The 23,396-nt window shown below is 44.7% G+C and overlaps 1 protein-coding gene across 2 annotated transcripts in view; it reads left to right on the forward strand.

Annotated features, from left to right (window-relative positions):
- The window catches only part of ZZEF1 (zinc finger ZZ-type and EF-hand domain containing 1), a 92,298-nt gene that overhangs the window by 49,237 nt on the left and 19,665 nt on the right, over window positions 1-23,396 (forward strand). For both annotated transcript variants that reach the window (XM_043477515.1, XM_043477525.1), the window contains exons 27-42: window positions 1,287-1,366; window positions 3,819-3,912; window positions 4,863-5,331; window positions 5,953-6,117; window positions 6,565-6,684; window positions 8,197-8,358; window positions 10,200-10,329; window positions 12,005-12,143; window positions 14,021-14,186; window positions 14,786-15,048; window positions 15,870-16,039; window positions 18,016-18,166; window positions 19,579-19,718; window positions 20,079-20,356; window positions 21,161-21,335; window positions 22,064-22,196. In XM_043477515.1, coding sequence (XP_043333450.1) covers window positions 1,287-1,366; window positions 3,819-3,912; window positions 4,863-5,331; window positions 5,953-6,117; window positions 6,565-6,684; window positions 8,197-8,358; window positions 10,200-10,329; window positions 12,005-12,143; window positions 14,021-14,186; window positions 14,786-15,048; window positions 15,870-16,039; window positions 18,016-18,166; window positions 19,579-19,718; window positions 20,079-20,356; window positions 21,161-21,335; window positions 22,064-22,196 — 2,835 coding nt within the window. The remainder of the gene's footprint in view (window positions 1-1,286; window positions 1,367-3,818; window positions 3,913-4,862; window positions 5,332-5,952; window positions 6,118-6,564; window positions 6,685-8,196; window positions 8,359-10,199; window positions 10,330-12,004; window positions 12,144-14,020; window positions 14,187-14,785; window positions 15,049-15,869; window positions 16,040-18,015; window positions 18,167-19,578; window positions 19,719-20,078; window positions 20,357-21,160; window positions 21,336-22,063; window positions 22,197-23,396) is intronic.

A 23,396-nucleotide genomic window follows, 5' to 3' on the forward strand; every position in this document is an offset into this window, starting at 1 on the left:
ACAGAGAGTGTCACCCTGTTCTCGTATAGTATCCTTTGCTATTTATTTGTTTTAATATTTATTTATTTGGCTGCGCCAGATCTTAGTTGCAGCATGCAGGATCTTCAGTTACAACGTGCAAACTCTTAGTTGCGGCAAGTGGAATCTAGTTCCCCGACCAGAGATCGAACCTGGGCTCCCTGCATTGGGAGCGTGGAGTCTTAGCCACTGGATCACCAGAGAAGTCCCTCCTTTGCTTTTAAGATGAAAAGAAGGGACCGGCCTCATAGGATTTATTACACAAAAGAAAACTTAAAAGCATTTTTTTTCTAATTATAAAAATAATACCTATTCATGTAGAAACCTATAAAGTACAGAAAAGCTTAAAGTAATTATCAACTGTAATTTCACCACTTCAAGAACATTTTTCTATGGTCATTTTTCTTTGTATCTTCCTGGCTTTTTATTTAGTTATATATATACATATATGTACATACCATGTTTTTACTATATATGCTTTGTATTTTTTATTTTATTTTTGAAATTATTTATTTATTTTATTCTATTTGTCTGCGCTGGGTCTTCACTGCTTCATGCAGACTTTCTCTAGTTGTGGCAGTCAGAGACTACACTTAGTTGTGGTGCAAGGGTTTCTCATTGCAGTGGCTTTTCTTTTTGTGGAGTCACAGGTTCTAGGGCTCACAGGCTTCAGTAGTTGCAGCACATGGGCTCAATAGTTGTGGCTTACAGGCTCTGGAGCTTGGGCTCAGGCTTAGTTGCTCCACACCATGTGGAATCTTTCCAGACCAGGGATCAAACCCATGTCCCCTGAGTTAGCAGACAGATTCTTATCCACTGCACCACCAGGGAAGTCCTGTATACTCTTTTTTAAATAATTTAATTTTGTATATACTGTTTCATAACCAACCTTTTTCACTTAATATATACCATGAATCATGAATTTTTTTCATGTTAATAATTATTTCTTACTCACTTTTAATAATTTTTATTTTGCTTTTACTATTTTTTATATTTTATATTTTATCTTAATATATTTATATTTTACCTTAATAGTATATCCATTTCAAATGCTGTTCATTTGAAAAAAAGTTAGTTTGAAGTAACAGAGAACCCATTACAGGTGTTTGTAGTTCACTGATTGTTTTCTACCCCCAGGCCTCTCTTAGCACACACAGTGTGCAAGTGTCAGGGGAAGAGGTTTCCTGTGTGGAGATTGGGAAGTGACTTTGGGCTTAATGTTGCAGTAGTGAATTGTGTTAACTGAATGTAACCTCTCCTTTCCCCAGTAAACAGCGGGGGCAAGACAGCCTTGAGTGAGGAGTTTGCACAGGTGTATTCCTTGGCTGATGGGATTCGAATATGGATGGTAAGATGTTCTTTTGTGATTTTTATATATTTTGAGTTTTTCTACCATATCTTTGAATTAAGGTAAGTAGCTCTCTTCTCAAGAATATAACTTTAGGAATGCTTTTCAGAACTAAAGTTCAGTGATGCGAATGGATAAAGGATAAAAAATAATTTAGGACCCTTGAAATCATAATTTGGTGAATATTAGATTGTCAGAGTACACAGGAGTCAGTTGAGCCCCCCTTACTTGCCTTCTTCTGTAACCCAAAGGCTGCTTGGTTGAACCTAACCTGGTAGACTAGGAGAAAAAGCATTGCATTAGATTCTGGGCAACCAATAATGGATTTAGGCAGAGAGGAGGCCTTTCTCAAAGGAGAGGGCTTTCTGCATTTTGGAAAAGTGATTCTGCAGCATTCTTTGTGACAGCAATAAACTTGGAAGAGCAAGACATTCATTCGTAGGAGATATTATATTAATATTGTACTATATTACAGTGAAAGTAAATGAAATAGAGCTGCCTTTATTAGCATGGATGGTGCTCACAAGTGTGATGATGAGCAAAACATAGCAAGTTGTAGAAGGCATAGGTATGGTATTCCTCAAATAAAACTTAAACATAAACCAGATCTCTCTGTCATGTACATAAATACATAGTAAAATTACACAAATGCATGGAAATGATAAACAAGTAAAAGAGAATTCTTTTTATTTCTTAGGTGTGGAGATGAGTAGGTATATTTTAGTATTATATATATATATATATATATATATTTATAACCATCTTAAGTATTGTATAGTAATTGAGAAAGCAATCTTAAAATGAGTAGAGGATGGATAATAAGATTGAAAGCAAGAGGGGACTTCCCTGGTGGTCCAGCAGGTTAGACTCTGTGCTTCCATTGCAAGGGGCATGGGTTCAATCCCTGGTTTGGGGCACTAGGATCCCACATGCTATGAGTCCAAGAAATTAAAAAAAGAAAAGAAAAAGCTTGAATGCAGGAGACTAGTTGTGATAATTAAATGAGGATGGCTTCTGCTACTTGGGAGGTAAGATAATTAGACTGTGTGATTGACGGGTATGGTGAAAAGGCAGATGGAATTTAGGACTGTTCCCGTGTTCCGTGTTCCTGGTGGGGGTGACTTGGTGAGTGGGGAAAGTATTAACCAGAGTAGGAAGAATGGTCTTGGATCTGGGAGTGGGGAGCTAAGTTCAGTTTGGGACATGTTAAGTATGAGGACACCTAGGTTATCTAAGATATCTAGCTGGAGAATTTAATAAATGTGAAATAATATACATGTCAAGGAAGAGATAATAATAACTTCAAATATTGGTAATAGGTTTTTTTAAAAAAATTTGCGTTTTTCTAGGAACATACAGCCTTGGACAAAGTACCCGATGATAACATAGTTGGTGCTCAATATAGACTAGATAGATAGGTGGAGACCCGAATGAACAGGATCTCTCAAAAGAAACTTAAAGATAACATCATCAGAATGGTGGGAGGAGAATCAGTGTACTGACAATGTATTGACAGAGAAACCAAGGCAGTTGTTCAGTCGTTCAGTCATGTCCAACTCTGCGATCCCATGGACTGCAGCACGCTAGGCTTCCCTGTCCTTGACTGTCTCACGGATTTTGCTCAAACTCCTGTCCTTTGAGTCAGTGATGCCATCCAGCCATCTCATCCTCTGTCGCCCCCTTCTCCTCCCGCAGTTAAAGAAAGTGTGTCTGATAAAGTCAGCTCCCACAGACAGCTGAAGTGAAAAGGGTTTGGCAGTTGGGACAAAGCATATTGTAGACTCTGCTCCTGGTTCAGCGTAGGACAGACTGCAAATGACTGGACAAGATGCCAGCCTTCTCTCTTAAGACCCTGGTCTCCATACATCATTGGTCTTCTGCCCGGGCTGTCAGCACCGTGGCCCACACTGTGACCATTGCCTGTGCTGGTACTAGAAGCACCATTCTCCGCCCGGCAGTCTTAGCATCACTTAGAGGCAGTCTCACCTTCAGAGCAGGATAGAGATCAAGTTTTAGTTCAACCTCTGCTGCAAACTGGATGTGTGATTTTTGGCCACACCACACAGCTTGCGGGATCTTAGTTCCCCAACCAGGGATCGAACCCATGCCACTTACAGTGGAAACACAGTGTCCTAAAGGCTAGTGCAGGTAAGGGCCCCTCCATCTCCAGCATTCTAGAATTTTTTAAAGAATAGGATCATGGTTACAAATCCCTCCCATATAACATATAGTTGAAAAGGAGGTAGTTTTGCAGATATACCTTTAAGCAGCTTCAAATTCTGGATTATTTCTAGGACAAATGAAAACAGTTTGGTCCTGTGTGCTCACCATAGGGCTATAAAGTTCTCTGGGATCTCAACACTGTGTGCTTTTGAAGTGTTAATAGTTTGCTGTGGCTGCTCTTCCTGCCCTGTCTGGACAATGTAACCATGTGGCTCAAACCCTCCCCCAGTTAGAGATGAAGCAGAAGTCCCTGATGAACCTGGGGAGCGAGGCAGAAGAACCGTGTGGGCCGGAAGCTGCTGAGGCGAACCCCGAGAGCCTAGGTGAGTGCCCACTCCAGCTGTCATCTCTGATTTAGTAGGAAACCAGTGACCCATCTTTTGGGTTAGTTTAGTTGAAGCAGTGTTTACCTAGAGAAGGTAACACAGGCACTAAAGGTCTTTTCTAAGAACATGTCACAAATAGGGAAGTGCCAGTTGTTAATTGTTCATTGTGTGTGTGCATTAGTCACTCAGTTGTGTCCAACTCTTTGAGACCCCATGGACTGTAGCCCACCATACTCCTCTGTCCATGGAATTCTCCAGGTGAGAATACTGGAGTGGGTCGCCATTCTCTTCTCCAGGGGCTCTTCCCAACCCAGGGCTTGAACCGGGGGCTCCTTCATTGCAGGCAGGTTCCTCACCATCTGAGCCACCAGAGAAGCCCAGTTGTTCATTAACATGATCCAGATGGAGCTTTTTTAAAAAATACCTCTCTTAGGCACCAAGTGCTTTTTGAGCTACAGCTCATTATGTTTTTCAAAAAGTGTGCGTTTCTTGGTAATGTTATTACTTAAAACTCTTTTTAGTGAAATACACTGAAGATTTTGCAGAGGAAATAATGTGATGCCTGGGGTCTGCATGGAAATAATCCAGGGCGTTGTGGCAGGTGGAGGGGGTGGTATTGGGAAAGACTGTCCTTGGATTGATAGCTGTTAAATCTGGGTGAGAGGTACATGGAAGGCTCCTTATACTAGTCTCTCTATATTAGATTAATGTGTGTGAAAATGTGCACAATAAAACTTCAAGTGTGCTGATAGTGTTAGATTCTGATGTGTATAACAAGAGAAAATATGATTCCCTTCTGTCGGTAGACGTGTACATCCCTATATTATTGGAGGTATTTCCTGTCCTAAATTGTAGACTTTAAGTAGATTATTTTCAATTCCAAAGTAGGCAACAAGTTTCATTTGGACTTGTTTTTTCATTCTCCTTCTTGCTTTTTTCACATTCAGCAAAAGAGTGTTATCAGAAGAGTCTTCTACTATTGAAATTTTTGCCCACGGGTGGAGGTTCAAAAGAAAGCTGTGACAGGTCGGTGGCCGTGGATGACACAGATCACCTGCAGCCACTGGACAAGCGCCAGAGGACAAGCTCTGTGGTGGAAGAGCACTTCCAAGCCTCGGCGTCGCCCACTGAAGCAGCGCCCCCCACTGCGGGAGACCGGAGCCCCGGCCCAGACGTGCAGCCCACGCTGCCCCCCAGCAGTGGCCCGCCTGCCTTGGAAGTGTCCTCTGTCCCAGCAGAGGAGCCCTCGTCACCTTCCACTCCCACCCGGCGGCCTCCCTTCACCCGGGGACGACTCCGGCTGCTCTCCTTCCGCTCAATGGAGGAGGCTAGACCGGCACCCACGGTGAAAGAGAAGTACCCGGTACTGAAGGACCTCATGGACTTCATTAAAGATCAGTCACTCTCCCACGAGAGGTGAGCACCTTCTCTTTTCACCTGCAGGTACCCAGTCTCATCAAAGACTCAAAGTTCATGTTATTCATAAAAATGAGCAAATACTACTTGAAGGACAGATCAAGATTTATCTCAGAATCTTCAAGAAAAAAGCTTTTTTTAAAAAAAAGAGGTATTTTTTTCACTTGAGATTTGTACATTATGCTATATGTAAATTTTATCTCAGTAAGGTACTATTTGGATTAAAAAAAAGAAACATTTGGTAGCTGCCAAAATAAATCTGTCTTATTTTAACCCTGGGAGAAGTTTTGGATTTGATGTTTTCTGACAGCATTACTTGTCAGTGAGTCTACACCTCTGGAAGTGTTGCATGTTTTAATTTCTATCTGAAGTTAGTCCTGTTTACCACAGAGGCAGAGTTCCTTTTTAATTAATTAGTTGTTTAACCTGAGTCATTGGGCTTCCAAACAGTGAGGTGATTTGTAATGTTGCTGAGTCATGACTAAAAGTAGCAAACATGATACCTCACAGTAGTATTTCCTTTTTACTAATATGGCCTCAGAACTCTGGGCGGGGGTCTGTTTTCTTTCTGCCCCAGCTTGCAAGTTTACTGGGTGTTCCTGACTTGAGTTCTGTCTCCAGTGTTGTGAAGGTTCTCTCCTTGAGGAAGGCCCAAGCCTGGAGCATCCTCGAGGTGCTGAGGATCATCCAGTGTTGTACTGAGTCCCTTGGGCAGCCTCACTGCTTCCACCCGCCTTACATCCTTTTCCTGTTGGAACTCCTCACCTGCCAGAAAGAGTTTACCAAGTAAGTCCAAAGTACGAGGGATCGAACCCATGTCTCCTGCTTTGGCAGGCAGGTTCTTTACCACTGAGTCACCGGGAAAGCCCTGAAGTGCTTCTTTCACACCCAGGTAAATATGTCAAGAAAATGGAGATAAGAGGAGAGGATTGAATTTGTGAAGAATACTTCACATAGTAACAGGCACTCTGGTAGTGGTGGGAAGGGTGGTTTTTATATTAATAAGGAAAGATTAGTAATAGTCATCTCCATACTCCTGGTGGGTGGCCTTCTTGACACAAGCAGAATAGTCATTGCTGTTTTGTCTGCTTACTTTCTGCAGTTGTTATATTTACTTAAGTTTCTCCACCACTTTGTTAGCTTGCTTCTTCTTCGCTCTTTTCATGTAAGGAATAATGATTATTAAGTAAATGTTTTGGCCATTAAGTGACCGGTCATGTCTTCTGTTTCTAGTTATTTTGGACACCTGGAAGGCTGTGGTGCAGATCTACACAAAGAAATTAGAGACACTTACTATCAGTTTGTTCTGTTTTTGGTCAAAGCAATCAAAGGATTCAATAGCAAAAATGACAGGTATGAGAGAGTTTAATATGATTTCTAGAGAAAAATCATTTCTGTTTTTTTCTGACTTTTAAAGAAATGCATGTCTAATGTTAAAAATATGGAAAAGCACAAAGAGTAAAATAAAAATAACCCCTAATCTTGCCATCTAGAGCTAGTTGCTAATGTTAACTTATCAGTATATTTTCTCTCAGCCTTTTTTCTCTATGGTATATACAATTTTTTTTTTCATTTATTTTTATTAGTTGGAGGCTAATTACTTTACAATATTGTAGTGGTTTTTGTCACACATTGACATAAATCAGCCATGGATTTACATGTATTCCCCATCCTGATCCCCCCTCCCACCTCCCTCTCTACCTGATCCTTCTGGGTCTTCCCAGTGCACCAGGCCTGAGCACTTGTCTCATGCATCCAACCTGGGCTGGTGATCTGTTTCACCCTAGATAATATACATGTTTCGATGCTGTTCTCTTGAAACATCCCACCCTCGCCTTCTCCCACAGAGACCAAAAGTCTGTTCTGTACATCTGTGTCTCTTTTTCTGTTTTGCATATAGGGTTATCGTTACCATCTTTCTAAATTCCATATATATGTGTTAGTATGCTGTAATGTTCTTTATCTTTCTGGCTTACTTCACTCTGTATAATGGGCTCCAGTTTCATCCATCTCATTAGAACTGATTCAAATGAATTCTTTTTAATGGCTGAGTAATATTCCATGGTGTATATGTACCACAGCTCCCTTATCCATTCGTCTGCTGATGGGCATCTAGGTTGCTTCCATGTCCTGGCTATTATAAACAGTGCTGCGATGAACATTGGGGTGCACGTGTCTCTTTCAGATCTGGTTTCCTCGGTGTGTATGCCCAGAAGTGGTATTGCTGGGTCATATGGCAGTTCTATTTCCAGTTTTTTAAGAAATCTCCACACTGTTCTCCATAGCGGCTGTACTAGTTTGCATTCCCACCAACAGTGTAAGAGGGTTCCCTTTTCTCCACACCCTCTCCAGCATTTATTGCTTGTATATACAGTTTTTTAAAGCAGATGGGTCTTGGTTCATCTAAGAATCTGTAACCTGTTATTTCAGTTTTAAAAACTTAAAAGCCATTCCCCAGTCTCCTCCATAGTAAGTGGTGTAGACATAAACCTTAAATCAAATGGTTCTCCTCTACATCTGAGCGGCATGACCCGGGCTCGTTGGGGCTGGCCCCGATCTTGCTGTTGATCAGAGCTGAGTTGTGTTATTCAGTCTTTTCCCATAAAATGTCCCCTGTGGTAGTCCTGGCAGGGTGGAAACCTTGCTACTTGATGCTTTCAGAACTCTTTTGCTTAAGATGTTCTCTGAAGAGGGTTTGTATGGAGCCTGAGAAATGTGAAGAGATATCGTAGGGAACCCAACCCAGCAGTCTGGGGTTCCCTCCGCTGTCCACTGACAGACATACCAGGTCTCTGACTCACGCTGTTTCTGTCATCCTGTGGGTGATGGGCAGCTTTGGTAACTTTCACCTTCACGCCTCTTCAGGTCCTTGCTGCCTGCCCTGTCCTGCATCCAGACGGCCCTGCTGCACCTTTTGGACATGGGCTGGGAACCCAGTGATCTCACCTTCTTTGTTGACATTCAGTTACCAGATCTCCTCATGAAAATGTCACAGGAAAACATAAGTGCCCATGACAGTGTGATCAGGTAAGGACACGATCTGTACTCTGCAGTTCCCTCAGGAGCTCGTGAAGTTCAGGGATCATAGCAGTAGCACAGGGGTTCAGAGCTCGGGCCTGGAGCTAGGCTCTCTGAGGGGTATCCTGTCTTTGTCACATCCTCACTGGATGACCTCAGACAGCTTTTTAAACTCCTTTGTGCCTCAGTTTCCTCATCTTTAGAACTGGAGGTAATAAGAGTATCTACCTTATAGGAGTGCTGTGAAGAATGAATGCGTTCTCAGTGTTCGGCACGGTGTCTGGGGCATGGTGGTGTATAAAAGTTGGTAGCAGTGGTGCTGTGAACTCAGCATGAGGATCTTCCTTGTTTGTGGAGATCCTCATAGAACTTGTTGAATTGAAGAATCCTTTTCTGTATTTTTTTGTTCTGTGTGTGTGATTTCCAGCCACTATAACCTCTTGTACATTGTAAGGACTTAAGGTATAAGGGGTAAAAATAGTAACATAGGTTTTTTTTTCTATCCACTTACTCTTTGATATTATTATTATTTTTAAAAATATTTATTTGACGTATCAGGTCTTAGTTGCTGCACACGGGATCTCCGGTGAAACAGGCAGGACCTGTCGTTATGGCGCACAGGCTTCTCTGGTTTCAGCTTGTGGGCTTAGTTGCCCTGTAGACTTGTGGGATCTTAGTTCTGCAACCAGGGATCGAACCTGCATCCCCTGCATTGGAAGGCGAATTCTTAACCACTGGACTGCCAGGGAAGTTCCTCCTTTCCACATCTAATGAACGTCTTTCTACCCTACTCAAGTTCACTTACTCATTAATCACACATGTCAGTAGAAAAGAAAGAGAAGAAAGGGGAAAGAAGAGCAAGAGGAGAGAATCAGGAGGAAATGAATGATCTGCGTCCACACCTATTTTCCCTCTCTCAGAAGAGATATATTCCCTTTCTCAGAAGTAGGAAAAAGGAGATAGACTATAAGTGATCCCCTCGTTTACCAAACCTCAGCCATTGCCCTGCTGTCAGAGGGCGCTCTTGGCAGAGGGAGGGGGCCCGCAACGGGAGGAAGGGGTTGGGGGGTCAGCTTTAAGCTATCAGTCTGCTCCTTGTTTCAAGCTTCACCTGCAGCTACATGAGCCAGTCCTTGAGAGTAGGGACTGCACCTTCCCCACCAGTTCCCAGAGCCCCTGGCCCAAAGCTCAGAGTGAGTAGCCCCGAAATCAGTTAATTGGAACATGTCAACAAACGAATGTGTCTGTGTCAGTTGGTAGATGCTTTGCATTTGCTGTTGAGAAAATACTTTTGTATTTAAAATTCCAGTTGCTGAAACAAGCTATTGACTGAAATTATGGAAATCTATACTTCTGCCTCTAAGAGGAATCCCTGAGATTATTTGTTAGACATGAGGAAACTGAGGACCAGGGCCGAGTGCCATGTCCAGGTCTTACAGAAGCCAGCGAGAGAGCCGAGGCCCTGGGGTCTCCCGACCCCCTTCTCATGCTGCTGCCACGGGTGTGCTGAGCATGTCCAGTTCAGACCCGTTTTTTGGTGCCTGGCACATAGTAGGTTCACCACAAATGGTTGTTAAATGGGCTTTTGCCATGTAGGTACAACCTTTCAAGCTCCAATTCCTCACCCATTGTAGTAGGCTTTGGAAGGGCCTCCCCCCCCCCCCTTTTTATTTGTATGTATCTATCAAACATTTGGCAAACCCTGGGGCTTTGAAAACCAGATTGCCTTCTTGCTCTCAGAAGTCTCTAAGCACCTCGGGTACTAGACCAGTAGGACAGAGTCTGCTAACCTGCACTTGCCTTGATTACTGGCAGAGGCATGCTTTTTTCTGTTTATGTCCTTTTTTCAGCCAATGGAGTGAAGAAGATGAGCTTGCTGATGCCAAGCAGAATTCAGAATGGATGGATGAGTGTCAGGATGGCATGTTTGAGGCCTGGTATGAAAAAATAGCCCAGGAAGATCAAGAGAAGCAGAGGAAAGTAAGACCTCTCAACGAGGGTAATCTGAAGTGATTTGCTAGGAGTTTGGAAATGAAAGTCTGCATCGGGGCATGCCAGCAGGCTCTCTCCTGAGAGGGCTCCAGGAGGTAGTCAGTACCCTAGTGAGTGGCTGTCACTGAGCCTGGTCTTTTAACCCGAGGGTCCTGAATCCTGGCTTGACCACACTCAGGCAGTGGCTCCCTCCCCTAGCACTAGATTCACAGGAAATTGGCTCATGAGGCTGAAGTAAAATAATTAGGTGCCAGTTTATTAATTTACAGTGAGAAACAGAATTCCTAAAAGCCCTGGACTCTGGTGTCCTTGTACATACTTTTCCTGTAGGCAAGCAACACGGAAAGGCACGTTTCAGTCAGCAGGTTGCCTGGTGAGCGTGGAAGCAGCCATATGTGCATAGAATCAGTTACCTGATTCCTACATGTCATCAGGCTCAGCCAACCTGCCACGTCCGTCTCCACATTGGGGGTTTATCTGTCACTACCACACTACACCAGGTGTCTGCTGCCTCAGATGCATTCATTTTCTTAGCTTGTGTGCCTACTATGTGCCACTTACCTCGCTCATGTAGTTTCTCTGTGGTGCTCGGATCGAGCACACCAACTTGGCCTTTGTGATTTTTCTCTCTTGTATGTTAATACCTCATTGGGAGCCATTCTCTAGTCCTAAGGTGGCTTGGCATATTTGCTGTGTTCTACTGCTATATGCTGACTCAGTGATTTATGTCCCTTATTTCCAGGCCATAAAGATAAACCATCCTGCAGGGACCTTGCAGTAAAACTGTTTGCTCATGACACGGGGCCCTTAGTCTTTCCCCAGAAATTTTTTCTCCTAAAGTGCCAGCAAACAATGCTTCTCTTGCAGTGTTTCCTGTATCTGAACCCAACCCTTGTCCAGCCAAGTACCCAAGCCAGAAATCTGGATGCTGTTCTTGACCTTTCGCTTTCGCTGGCCCCCATAACCAGTCAGCCCCCAAGGCTCCTCACCAGTACCTCCTAATACCGCTCAGATCTGCCCCCCTTTCACTGTCTTGCTTTCTGCCCAGCCCAGCCCTTGTCAGCCGTCGGGGGCTGCTCTGACAGCCGCCGTCAGGGTCAGTCTCCGTGGCTCCAGTCTTGCCCACTCTGACCCATTCCCACTCAGTCACCAGGGGAGCTGTCAGAATGCTCACGTCTGATCATGCTGCTCTTCCATCCCAGCCTCTTGCAGTTTAACCTTCCTAACTGTATCTGGTCAGCCCTGCTCCATGGTGTGCTCTACATTCGGAATTATTTCCAAGTGCACAAGCCCCCGGCTTGATCCTTTTGTGGTCTCCCATAGAACCTGCTATTGCTTTTATCCCACATGTTCATCACCTGCATCTCCACCCAGCTGATGCCTGTTTGCCCCTCAGGTCTCAGCTGAGTAATTAACTCTTTTTGAGAAACCTCCACGTGCTCTCTAAGCCTCCTGAATTTGGCTGCCCATACATCATACTGTATGCTGTCATCTGTTTCTTTAAGGGGATTCCCAGCTAGACACTGAGCTCCTTAGTCTCCCAATCCTAGCACCTAGTACAATGCCTGGAGTGTCTTAAGTAGCTGATGAAGGATGGATTGATGAGTGAATAGTGGCCACATTAGAAGTCTGTTGGTTGATTGTGTTTTATTTCACCTTATAGATGCACATGTTTATTGCTCGCTACTGTGACCTGTTAAATGTGGACATCTCCTGTGATGGGTGTGATGAGATCGCCCCCTGGCATCGCTACCGTTGTCTGCAGTGCAGCGACATGGATCTCTGCAAGACTTGCTTCCTAGGTAAAGTTCACGGCCTGAGTGTGCCATCCCCACAAGAAAGAAGCGTTTCTATCTTCTATGATCTTGTCATTTTTTAACCTTCCACTGTACAGTGACAACACTGCCCAGCAGTGTTCTCTGTCCTGTCGGCAAATATGACCTCACTTCCCCAGCTGAGTGACAAACTCCAGAGCTCTGTTACCTGACAAGCTTCCACCTTCCACGTCACTGGGTGTAGACACTTGATAAACACTCAGCACCAGTGAATGTCCATCCAGTTGAGTTTTCAGGAAATGATTTTGCCCTCTGAATCAGGCTGTTTACAAGAAGTAAAATACACACAAGCAAACTTCAGAAATTCTTAAATCCTCTCAACTGGCAGGTGCTGAGGCAAAGCAGGTTGACAGTAGTAAGCGGCGGAGTGCTATTAGTGCGCATATCGCCTGGCTGTATAAAATACAACCCCTGTCCCAGAAGCATTTACAGCTGTGGCAGGAGACAGGACCTGCTCACGCAAGGTGTACTCCAGGATAGGAGTGTCCCTGCTGAGTTACAGATGAGCAGCGCACATTATTCTGGGAGAGTTCAGAAGGAGGGAAGGCTGCTGTGGAAGGAAAGCTGGTGGAGGAGGTGGGATGTGAAAGTGAAAGTCACTCAGTCATGTCCGACTCTTTGCGACCCCATGGACTATACAGTTGATGGAATTCTCCAGGCCAGAATACTGGAGTGGGTAGCCTTTCCCTTCTCCAGGGGATCTTCCCAACCCAGGGATCGAACCCAGGTCTCCAATGTGGCAGGTGGATTCTTTACCAGCTGAGCTACAAGGAAGCCCAAGAATACTGGAGTGGGTAGCCTATCACTTCTCCAGCGAATCTTCCCAACCCAGGAATCGAACCAGAGTCTCCTGTATTGCAGGCAAATTCTTTACCAACTGAGCTATGAGGGAAGCCCCTAGGGATGTGAATTGGGCTTTAAAGAAAGTTAACAGTGGAGAGTGCGTCATCCTAAGACTGAGAGAGTCCAGGGCCGGAGGAGTGAGCTTCTGTAGTGTGTTTTGATGGACTTACCAGTGTCCACAGCTGAGTGATGGATTGAGACAGGTTGGGCCCAGGTTATGGGATCCAGAGATGGCAGTCTCAGGAATTGAATGAGTGTACAAACAGAAGGGGAAGTTTTGCCACCAGGGTATTAACATGACCAGAGCTATGCTAGAGGAAGCTGGTTCTGTCCGTGTAAGGGCTTCCTTTAGGAAATCACAGTAGTGACAAGGGGTTTCGTGCCTGGCCTACCTTTCTGGACGTGGGAACAGAAGTGGGTCAGAGGTGAGGAACATTCAGCAGAGTGTGTGATTGGGCTTGGAGACCCACTGGACTCAGAATGAGAAGGGGACCAGAGCTGTCAGTCTCTTTCGTGACTCACTTCCTTTCTCACTCAGTGGGTCTGGGGTTATGGAGTCTCTTTTCATCTATGATTCAGGAATGAAAAAGCAAATACCTGATAACTTCTCAGTGCTTGTTAACAAGAATATACCAATAGATGCTTAGATGTGTCTGGGGAGGGTTCATGGAAGATGGCTTACAAATTGGCATGAGGACTTGTGCTGCCAAATGGAGGTCATAATGGGAATTGGTGATCTATTTGATCAGGCTCTGCATTGCACTGAAAAAGGGAGGTCAATCCATGGTACCACTGCTAAGAAGTTTCTGTGCCAAGAGTATCATTCATATGCTGAGAACCACTGGGCGGAATGCACCGGTTTCTGAAAGAGGCCTGTGGTCGCTGACATCCCGAGCGATCTGTTAGGAGCAACTCTGCTTCTGGGTTTGGTTTGGGTTTGGAAACCAGCCCTTCTCAGAGCCCTTTGCCCAGTCCACCTCACGCTGCTGTTCTTCCCCCAGGTGGGGTGAAGCCTGAAGGCCATGGAGATGACCACGAAATGGTCAACATGGAGTTCACGTGTGACCACTGCCAGGGTTTGATCATAGGCCGGAGAATGCACTGCAATGTATGCGATGACTTTGACCTGTGCTATGGATGCTACGCAGCCAAGAAATATTCCTATGGGTATGTCTCACGTGACCTCCAGCCCAGCAAACTTCTTTTCATGTACTTGTTTGCTCTTTTTTAAAAAAACCTTACATTATAAAAAATTTAAAACATACCCACAAGTAAAAAGAGTAGTACAATGAATCTTCAAGTCCCTTTTACCCAGACTCAGCAATAAGGAAGATTTTGCTATGTGTGCTTTGATTCCTTTTTTTTTTTCCTTCTGCTTTGTTAAAGTATTTTAAAGCAAATTCCAGACCTTCAGTCATTTCTTTCCTACATACTTCATATCCATCTCAAAAAATTGTGGGCATTTCCTCACATTAGCAAAATGCTATAAGCGCACCCTGTGAAGCTTCACAAAAATAAAGTCTTACTTCACTTGGTTTCCATGGACAGTCTTCTAGGGGTTATGAAATCCTGAAATGGATTGTGTAGTGTTTGTGTTCGTTCATTTTTCTAAAGAAAGGGCCAATACCTATCTTGAAATTTTCAGTAACAGCCTTAGAGGTTACTGATGCCCACCTGTGACTGTGCATGTGGTCCCCTGAGGTCCCATTCTCCTTTTCAGACACTCACAAGGGCCTTCAAGCCTTAAAAGCATCTTGCCTTTGCAGCCACTTGCCTACCCACAGTATCACTGCCCATCCAATGGTGACCATCCGGATCAGTGACCGGCAGAGGCTCATCCAGCCCTACATCCACAACTACTCCTGGCTGCTCTTCGCCGCCCTGGCTCTCTATAGCGCCCACCTGGCCAGCGCCGAGGACGTGGATGGCGAAAAGCTGGACCCACAGGTCCGCAGCAGCGCTGCCACCCTGCGGAGCCGGTGCCTGCAGCTCGTCGGGGACTGTCTGATGCAGGCTCACCAGGGAAAAGGTAAGTGTTCCTCAGGCTCGGAAACCAAACCAGCCCTAAACTGCTCATGAAGGAATAGCCGCAGCAGAAGTAAAATGCAGTGCTCAGTGTGAAGGTGTCAAAAATCGAGTTTTCCACAAGAGGTGCTCACCATGGAGTGGAACTTAATTTTATGTATTTATTTATTTATTTAATTAGAAATTTTTTTTTTATTGTTACTCTTATTTTTATCTTTTGGCCATGGCCCACGGGATGTGAAATCTAGTTCCCTGACCAGGGATTGAGCCTGCCCCTCCTTTGTTGGCAACTCAGAGTCTTAACCACTGGACCACCAAGGAGGTCCCCTGGAACTTAATTTTAAATCTCCAGATGCATTTGACAGAAACACTGGCATTATAAATTCCTTTCAGAATAACAGACCAACTCCTCACCCTAGTAAACATTAGGGAGTCAGACTTGGATGAAGTCGCGGTGGGTAACACTGGTGCTTCAGATCTGTCTTGTAACTGTTTGCCAGGGAGAACTTAAGAACCTTCTTGGGTGGGGATCCATAAAATTTTCACATTTATGATTTTCTAAACAGGCAATCCTCCTGTATCTTTTGTCCTCTGTTGTAATAAAGCACAGGTGGTCCCTGATATCGAAACTTCTAGTGTCTGAAGTCAGGAGCTGAGTAGATGTGTGGGATGGGGACGGGGGGATTAGATTGAGTACTGTGGTTCAGCTTGTGGAGAAGCTCAGCCATTTCTTTCCATATAGTAGTAAAGTGATTTATGGCATTTGCAGGGAATAACCCTCTTATAAAACTTTTAACCAACCTCTTTTTTGCTTCCCATGTTTAGGTCTTAAAGCTCTAGCTCTGCTTGGTGTATTGCCAGATGGTGGCTCTCCACCAGAAAACCAGGCCCTGCCAGTCACTGCGCCCACCCAGTCATCAGAGGAGCAGCCAGGGAAGAAAGCTGTGCAGGCTGCCGCGGAGCCGGCCCACGCAGGCCCTGCTGGGCGCCGCAGTGTAAGTACAATCTTTCCTGTGCAGTCAGAGGTGAGCCCAGAGCTGTCACGTGAGGGAGCAGAGCAGCAGTGTGAAGGGTCCAGGTTTGTGACCCAGTTTGCTGGAGTGTGGGTCCCTGTTCTGTCTGACTTTGGTCACATCATGACATCTCTTCAGTCTTCAGTAAAATGAAGGGAGAATGATAGCTATTCCTTAGGGTTGTTGTGAGAATTTACATGCATCACACACACTGAATTAATGTCTCAAGTCCTCAAGGGAGTTTCTGGTGGTCCAGTGGTTAAGAATTCAGCTGCCGATGCAGGGGACACGGATTCAGTCCCTGGCTGGGTAACTAGGATCCCACGTGGCATGGGGCAGCTAAGCCTGTGCGCCACAACTAGAGAGAAGCCCTCACGCTGCAACTGTAGAATCCATGCGCTCTGGAGCCCCAGCGCCACAGCTTGAGAGAGGCCCGCATGCCAAAACAAAGACCCCGAGTACCACAGCTAAGACCCAGCGCAGCCAAAAATAAGTAAATACATAAAGTGCCTAAAACAGTGTTCATGGTAGGTTCTATCGGTGTTAACTACTCCTGTTCCCCACCTCCTGTGGCTTTTATAAGGATTGAGTAAGATTACACACCTAAAGAGGTTGGTTCCTTCCTGGCCCGTGGTGAACACTATATACGTGAAACTATTTTTATATTCAGTCAACAAATAGGTGATACTAAGTGCTTAGTACTTACCAAGTAGTTTACATAGGTAGTTTATAAGAGTTTACCTGTGCTTGTTGAAGTAGAAGAAAAGCCTTCCTGGATCCAGATGGAACCTCCGACAGTAACACTGAAGATCGTTTTATGCAAGAGCAAGCAGAGGTTCCATGATGCTGCCTTCAGAGCCTGAGTGGGTGCTGTCAGCGCCCCAGCTTTGACTCAGGAGCTGCTGCTATTTCTGTCCCCTGTCTCTGTCATGAAGGATCCCCATTGGTGCTTATCGTTCCCTGGGATTCTGTCGTCTTTTAGAGGAGGACAAAAGCAGAGATGGCAAAAGCTTGAAAATTCCATTAGCTTCGTTCAGCCAGAAAGCCAACACAAGGACAGGCGACGTAATAACCTTCAAGCCTGCTGTGACCACAAAACCCCTTCTCCAGGCAGCACTGTTCCCATCCACAGGTTGTGGTGGGACAGGGCAAACATTATCAGCAGAGTCAGGCTAAATCAGCAGTCTTGTCTTCACCTTTGAGCCTGAGAATAATCATGTCTTCTTGTGAGCCCCAGCATCGTATAATGTGCCACCAGTCAGCACAGCGCTCCTTGTGTGTCTACTTATTCACTAATTTTTATCAAAATGGACTTGAATTTTTTTTTATTTAGTGGATTAAAATCTTAGTTTTTATTATTGATTTTGATGCTCAAGTTGTCCCATGTTTGGCTAGTGGAAGCTCCTTCCAGCTGGCTTTTGTGTCCTTTGCTATGTCTTGATTATTCCTTGAGCACTTCTTTAATTTTTGATACAAAAAGAGGTTTCAGGCTTATCTTAGGCTTTCCCTGCCTAGGGACTGGAATTAGCCTTTTTCTAAGGAACCCGCAGGGCATTCTTTTTATTCCTGAGGTATCCATACCTTTTGGGTCCTCTTACCATCAGTAGCTGTGTGCACGAAGGGTACCCTGCCCCTGGCTCTCTCTCTTGGTCTTCTGTGTGGCGAATTGCAGTTTCTGCATCTCCTGCCTTGGAAGGCAGATTCTCTTTTTCTTTTCCTTTGGCTGTGCTTCGTGGGAGTGGAATCCTGCTTCTCTGACCAAGGATCAAACCCATGCCTCCTGCCCTGGGAGTGTGGGAGTGTGGAGTCTTAACCACTGCACTGCCAGGGAAGCCCCTGGAAGGCAGATTCTTAACCACTGGGAAGCCCTTGACTAGTGATTTTTTAAATTGTCTGAATGTAAAAAAATTAAGATTTCTTTCACATAAAAGTTTACTCACTCTCCAATTTGTTTTTAGGGGAAGAGAGATGCTCCTAAGGAAGTCAGACCTTTAGATAGCAAGCAGAGAAGTAAGGCCAATGAAGGTGTATCATTAAGGACGGATCCTTCCTGCCCGACTCAAATTTCAGACTCACCTGCAGATGCCTGCACACCTATAGGACTTCCAGGTGAAAACTCTTTGACAATTACCTTGATCTCTTTCATCTTAAAATGCACACATGCCCATCTCTGAGTTATCTCTTGCACACAATTTATAACTGGTTAGCCCCCAAGGGTGCGTGGTTTCTCAGTTCTGCCTCAGATAGTACTGATACCACTTCGAAAATCATCCTTCTTTCATCTTGTTTATCTAATTTCCTATCTTGTTTACTCCCCGATTTACTGAGTGCCTTCTGTGTGCCAAGCACTGTGCTAGACTCTGGGGATGAAGCAGGGACCAGGTCAGACAAATGGACACATAGCCCCTGCCCTCATGAGGCCTACAGCCTGGGAGGGTTTAAGACAGGGTGCGTGTAACTGTAATTTGAGGTGGGATGTGCTCCTGTCTGGAAGAGAGGCCTGAGTGGGTGGTAGCAGTGATGGGGATCCTTCTTGAGCATGTTGTGTCCATATAAGGCCCTTGTAAAGAAGGCCTGTAGGTGACCTCAGAAGTGCCGGGATTTGCTGGGGGGAGGAACACTCAGGGCAGAAAGGACAAGAGGAGCAAAGCCCCAGAGAGGAAATCCCCAAAGGAATCCATGGAGAAGTCTGTGGGGCAGGTGTGTAGGGAGGAAGGGGAGGGAGTGGAGCCCTGAAATGGGGAAGTGGAGAGGTGCATGCACCCTGCAGTGGAGGCCCTGGGCTGCTTGCTGGGGATGGTGGCGAGGTCAGAGCTGTACTGCAGGACAGTTGAAGAGCCAGGAGATGGAGGTGCTGTGGACCGAGGAGACTGGCAGCAAATGTCAGCCTCCTCAGGGCAACTTGGGGAGGCAGGGTCCTTCCCTGGTGCCCGTTCTGTGACAGAGGCAAGGCTGAGCACCCAGCGTCCTGCCCTGTCCCAGAAGGGGCTGATGCTCATCTCTGCAGATCATGATTCTAAGTTCAGGAAGCAGTCTGACACTCCATGTCAGTCCAGATCATCAAAACCTACTCTGGTCTGATCCGATCTGAGGATCAGCATCCTGGTTACGTACGGTTGCTTTAGCCATCAGGGATTTATTGAGTTGCTGCTGTGCTCCAGAAACATTTCTAGGTGTTTGTGATACATTACTGGGGGGGGTGGGGGGGGGATTCTAGAAGGGAAGTCAAACAATGACCAGCCAGTAAAAAAGTGATAGGGTGTGTTAAAAGGTAATTAGATGCCATGAGCACAGAAGAGCAGGGACTGGAGAGGGCAGAGGGGTTCGGGGAGATGGGAGGGCAGGCTCGACATTAAAACGGTGATCAGGACAGGCTTCCTTGAGTAAGACGTGTTCAGTAATAGGTTTTTAAAGTCTCGACTTGATGCTGTAGTGGCACAGGGCAGTACAGTGATTTACCTGACTCTTCATACATGCATGGAACCTGGCAAAATCTGATAGCTTGCTGTTTTATAACTCAGATGCTGAAAATTCAGAAGCGTCCTCTCAGAAGCCCATTGAGGAAAAGGCAGTTATTCCAAGCCCTGAGCAGGTGTTTGCGGAGTGTTCCCAGAAGAGGATTTTGGGATTACTAGCAGCCATGTTACCTCCCTTAAACTCGGTAAGAGACAAAATGGCATTTAAAAAAAAGAAGAGAGAGAAAATAAATAAAAAGAGAGAAAGAGTACATGAGAGGGTAGTGTTATGCATAGAAAAAATTTTTGGAAAGCCATATACTGAAATGTTAATTGCAATCATCTGTATATCCCTGGGGTAAGAATATGAATTGGAAGTAAGATTGTAAGATGATGCTTGAGAATGTTTATTTTACAGTCAATTGTACCTAAGCCATTTGTGAAAGACACTGCATAATTCCACTGGCACCAGGCCAGTTATAAATAATACATGAAGACAATGGAGTGTTTAGTTGGTGTGGTTACCTAGATGTCTTATTGAACAGATTTTTCTCCTCTCTCAACAGGATCCCGCAGTCCCCCTGATAGACCTGGAGCACGTGCTCCCACTCATGTTCCAGGTCGTGATCTCAAACGCAGGCCACCTGAACGAAACCTACCACCTCACCCTGGGTCTCCTCGGCCAGTTAATCATCCGCCTTTTACCAGCGGAGGTAGATGCCGCCGTGACCAAGGTCCTCTCAGCCAAACACAACTTGTTTGCAGCTGGGGACAGTTCAGTCGTGCCAGACGGCTGGAAGACCACCCACCTGCTCTTTAGCCTGGGGGCTGTGTGTCTGGACAGGTAGCCACCCCCACTCTATCCCACCTTGTTGTTCATTTCTTTAGGTCATTGATCTGGCTGTTGATTAATTTCAGCGTGCTTCGGTGCTATTTTTGCCCCTGTATTGTCTAGGGATCTTTTGTGAGAATAGAATTAGTTTTATTAGCAACATTATCAACTGATATTAAAGCTGTACTTAAAACCCACATTAGAACAGCTGTTGCCACCTGGGTTCTGTCTGCTGATTCAGCCTCTCTTGTGATATATATTCTGGTTTGTTTTTTCCTGAGAGTAATAGGTACAGGCTTTGAGGCTGAAGAAAATAGATCTATTTTCATTATAAAACCAATGCCTTGCACCTTGTCAGTGTGTCTGGTGCTATTTTATTCCCCCTACCCATCCCTGACCCTCACCACTCCTTGCAGATCTCAGTTCCCTGACCAGGGGTTGAACCCAGGCCACAGTAGTGAAAGCCCAGAATTCTAACCACTAGGCTACCAGGAAACTCCCTGGTGCTTTTTTAAATATATTTCCTTCCAAGCTTCTTTTCTGTGCATGAATGTGAGTGTGCATAAGTGTACATTTGTGTGTGACCATTTATAGAGATTTTTAAAACCTTAACTATAGACTGAGTATATAAGTAACAAACCTTGATGATTTCCCCCCCACTTATCATTTTTGAAAAGCATCATTCTAGTAGTTTTTAAACTACTAACCAGTGAATGGCTCGTTGACATGTTTATGGGTCTGCCTTGGAGTGTGGTGAGCTGATGCGTTGAATCTGGGGCCTGTGCACCACCACCTGATGGCGCTCTTGCCTTCCAGCCGCGTGGGCTTGGACTGGGCGTGTTCTATGGCAGAGATCCTGCGGTCACTCAACAGCGCCCCTCTGTGGCGAGACGTCGTTGCCACCTTCACAGACCACTGCATCAAGCAGCTGCCTTTCCAGCTGAAGCACACCAATATCTTCACGCTGCTGGTGCTGGTCGGCTTCCCCCAGGTACACCTCTCTGAAGGCCTCGTCTCCTCTTTCTGTCTTCATCAGGCATATCAAAGTCCCTATAGCATATATCCTTGGGAGTTTTTTTTCCTTACATAATTTGCTTTTATAGTACTGGTATATTCTCAAGATTTGGGGATGGTTTGTTCAACTTATGTTTTTAACAGTTAGCCAGTTGACTCATTTTATTAGCCAGTAGTTGGCTTTGAATAAAAGGTAACTAGTTGACTGATTGGAAAAGACCATGATGCTGGGAGGGATTGGGGACAGGAGGAGAAGGGGACGACAGAGGATGAGATGGCTGGATGGCATCACCAACTCGATGGGCATGCGTTTGAGTAAACTCTGGGAGTTTGTGATGGACAGGGAGGCCTGGCGTGCTGCGATTCATGGGGTCGCAAAGAGTCGGACACGACTGAGCGACTGAACTGAGCTGAACTGAATACCCTATTAATAAGTTACAGAGAACTTCAAAGTATGATTGTTCTTCACTTTGGCCTTCAGCTTGATCTCATTTCTAATTTTCAACTAGTTGGAACAATGAAGGCTGTGAAAGCATGGCTTCATTCAGCAGGCACGTAAACAAGTTCTGTGCCAGGCTTGTGCCAACCTTGGACTTACAGATAGGAAGAATCCTGACCCTGACTACCTGCTGAAGTCAGTGGCATGAGCAAAGAGACTGTTCTATGCGCTGCTGAGTTTCCTTTTCTTTCTCTGTCGTTGTTTAGGTCCTCTGTGTGGGGACTCGCTGTGTATATATGGATAATGCCAATGAACCACATAATGTGATCATCTTGAAGCACTTTACTGAGAAGAACAGGGCTGTGATCGTCGATGTCAAAACCCGGAAGAGGAAAACAGGTCCCAAGCATAATTATTTTATCTAAGAATCAGAGCAAATTTTCTGTATACGCTAAAATCAGTTAAAATATCTTTGTTCTTGCCCCTGCATATGAATTTTTAAAAAAACAAATTATAGCTCTCTGAATTTCTTTTTCCTGGAGGAGGGCATGACAACCCACTCCAGTATTCTTACCTGGAGAAACCCATGGACAGAGGAGCCTGGTGGGCTACAGTCCGTGTAGGGTTGCAAAGAGTTTTGGACACAACTGAAGTGACATGTAACTTCTTTTTCCTCATCTATGAAATGGTGTGGTTGAATTGGGATCACTTTGAAGGCTCTTTCTATGTTGTTATTTTATATATATGACTCTTTGTTTCGGGATTGGCCAGATGTTTAGGTTCTGAACATCTACTTTTTTCATTTGCCAGTATCATTTGTTTTCTAGTGGATAATTTAAACATATGGTGGCTACAGGAATGTAAAGTAACTTCATATAATTTGTATTGGCATACATGTCACTTTCCACTTTGCTTCATCAATAGGACAGTGAAGGTATTATCATAAAGTGCCCTTTTGATTTAAATTGCCAAATCCCAAATGATCTGGAGTGTCTTATTATTATGTGCCCACGTCTGCTCTTAAAATAATCTGCTTTATAATTTAGCTTCAGTATTAGGCACTGTCTATGCTATTTTTGTATACAGTTTGATGTCAATGTCAAGGTTTATTTTATTTTTTTACATGTTAATCTCACTGTTCTAGGACCATTTGTTGAGCAGACTATTCTTTCTCCATTGAATCATCTTGGTAACTTTGTGAAAATTAATTGACCCATATATCTTGGTGTTTGTTTATGGATTTTATTATGTTCCATTAATCTATATATTGTATATTTGTCCTTACTTGAATGCCACATTGTCTTGACTGTTGTTGTTTAGTCTGATTCTTTTGTGACCCCATAGACTGTAGTCCACCAGGCTCCTTCTGTCCACAGGATTTCCCAGGCAAGAATACTAGAGTAAAAAAAAAAAAAAAAAAAAGAATAGTAGAGTAGTTTGCCATTTCCTTCTCCAGGAGATCTTCCTGACCCAGGGATCGAATCTGAGTCTCCTGCATTGGCAGGCAGGTTCTTTACCACTGAGCCACCAGGAAAGAAAGCACTTGAGTGTTATAGATTTCTCTTGAGTGTTGAGAGAAAAATCAGGTCCTCCAACTTT

The sequence above is a fragment of the Cervus canadensis genome, chromosome 1 (genome assembly GCF_019320065.1).
Source record: "Cervus canadensis isolate Bull #8, Minnesota chromosome 1, ASM1932006v1, whole genome shotgun sequence".
Classification (NCBI taxonomy): Eukaryota; Metazoa; Chordata; class Mammalia; order Artiodactyla; family Cervidae; genus Cervus; species Cervus canadensis.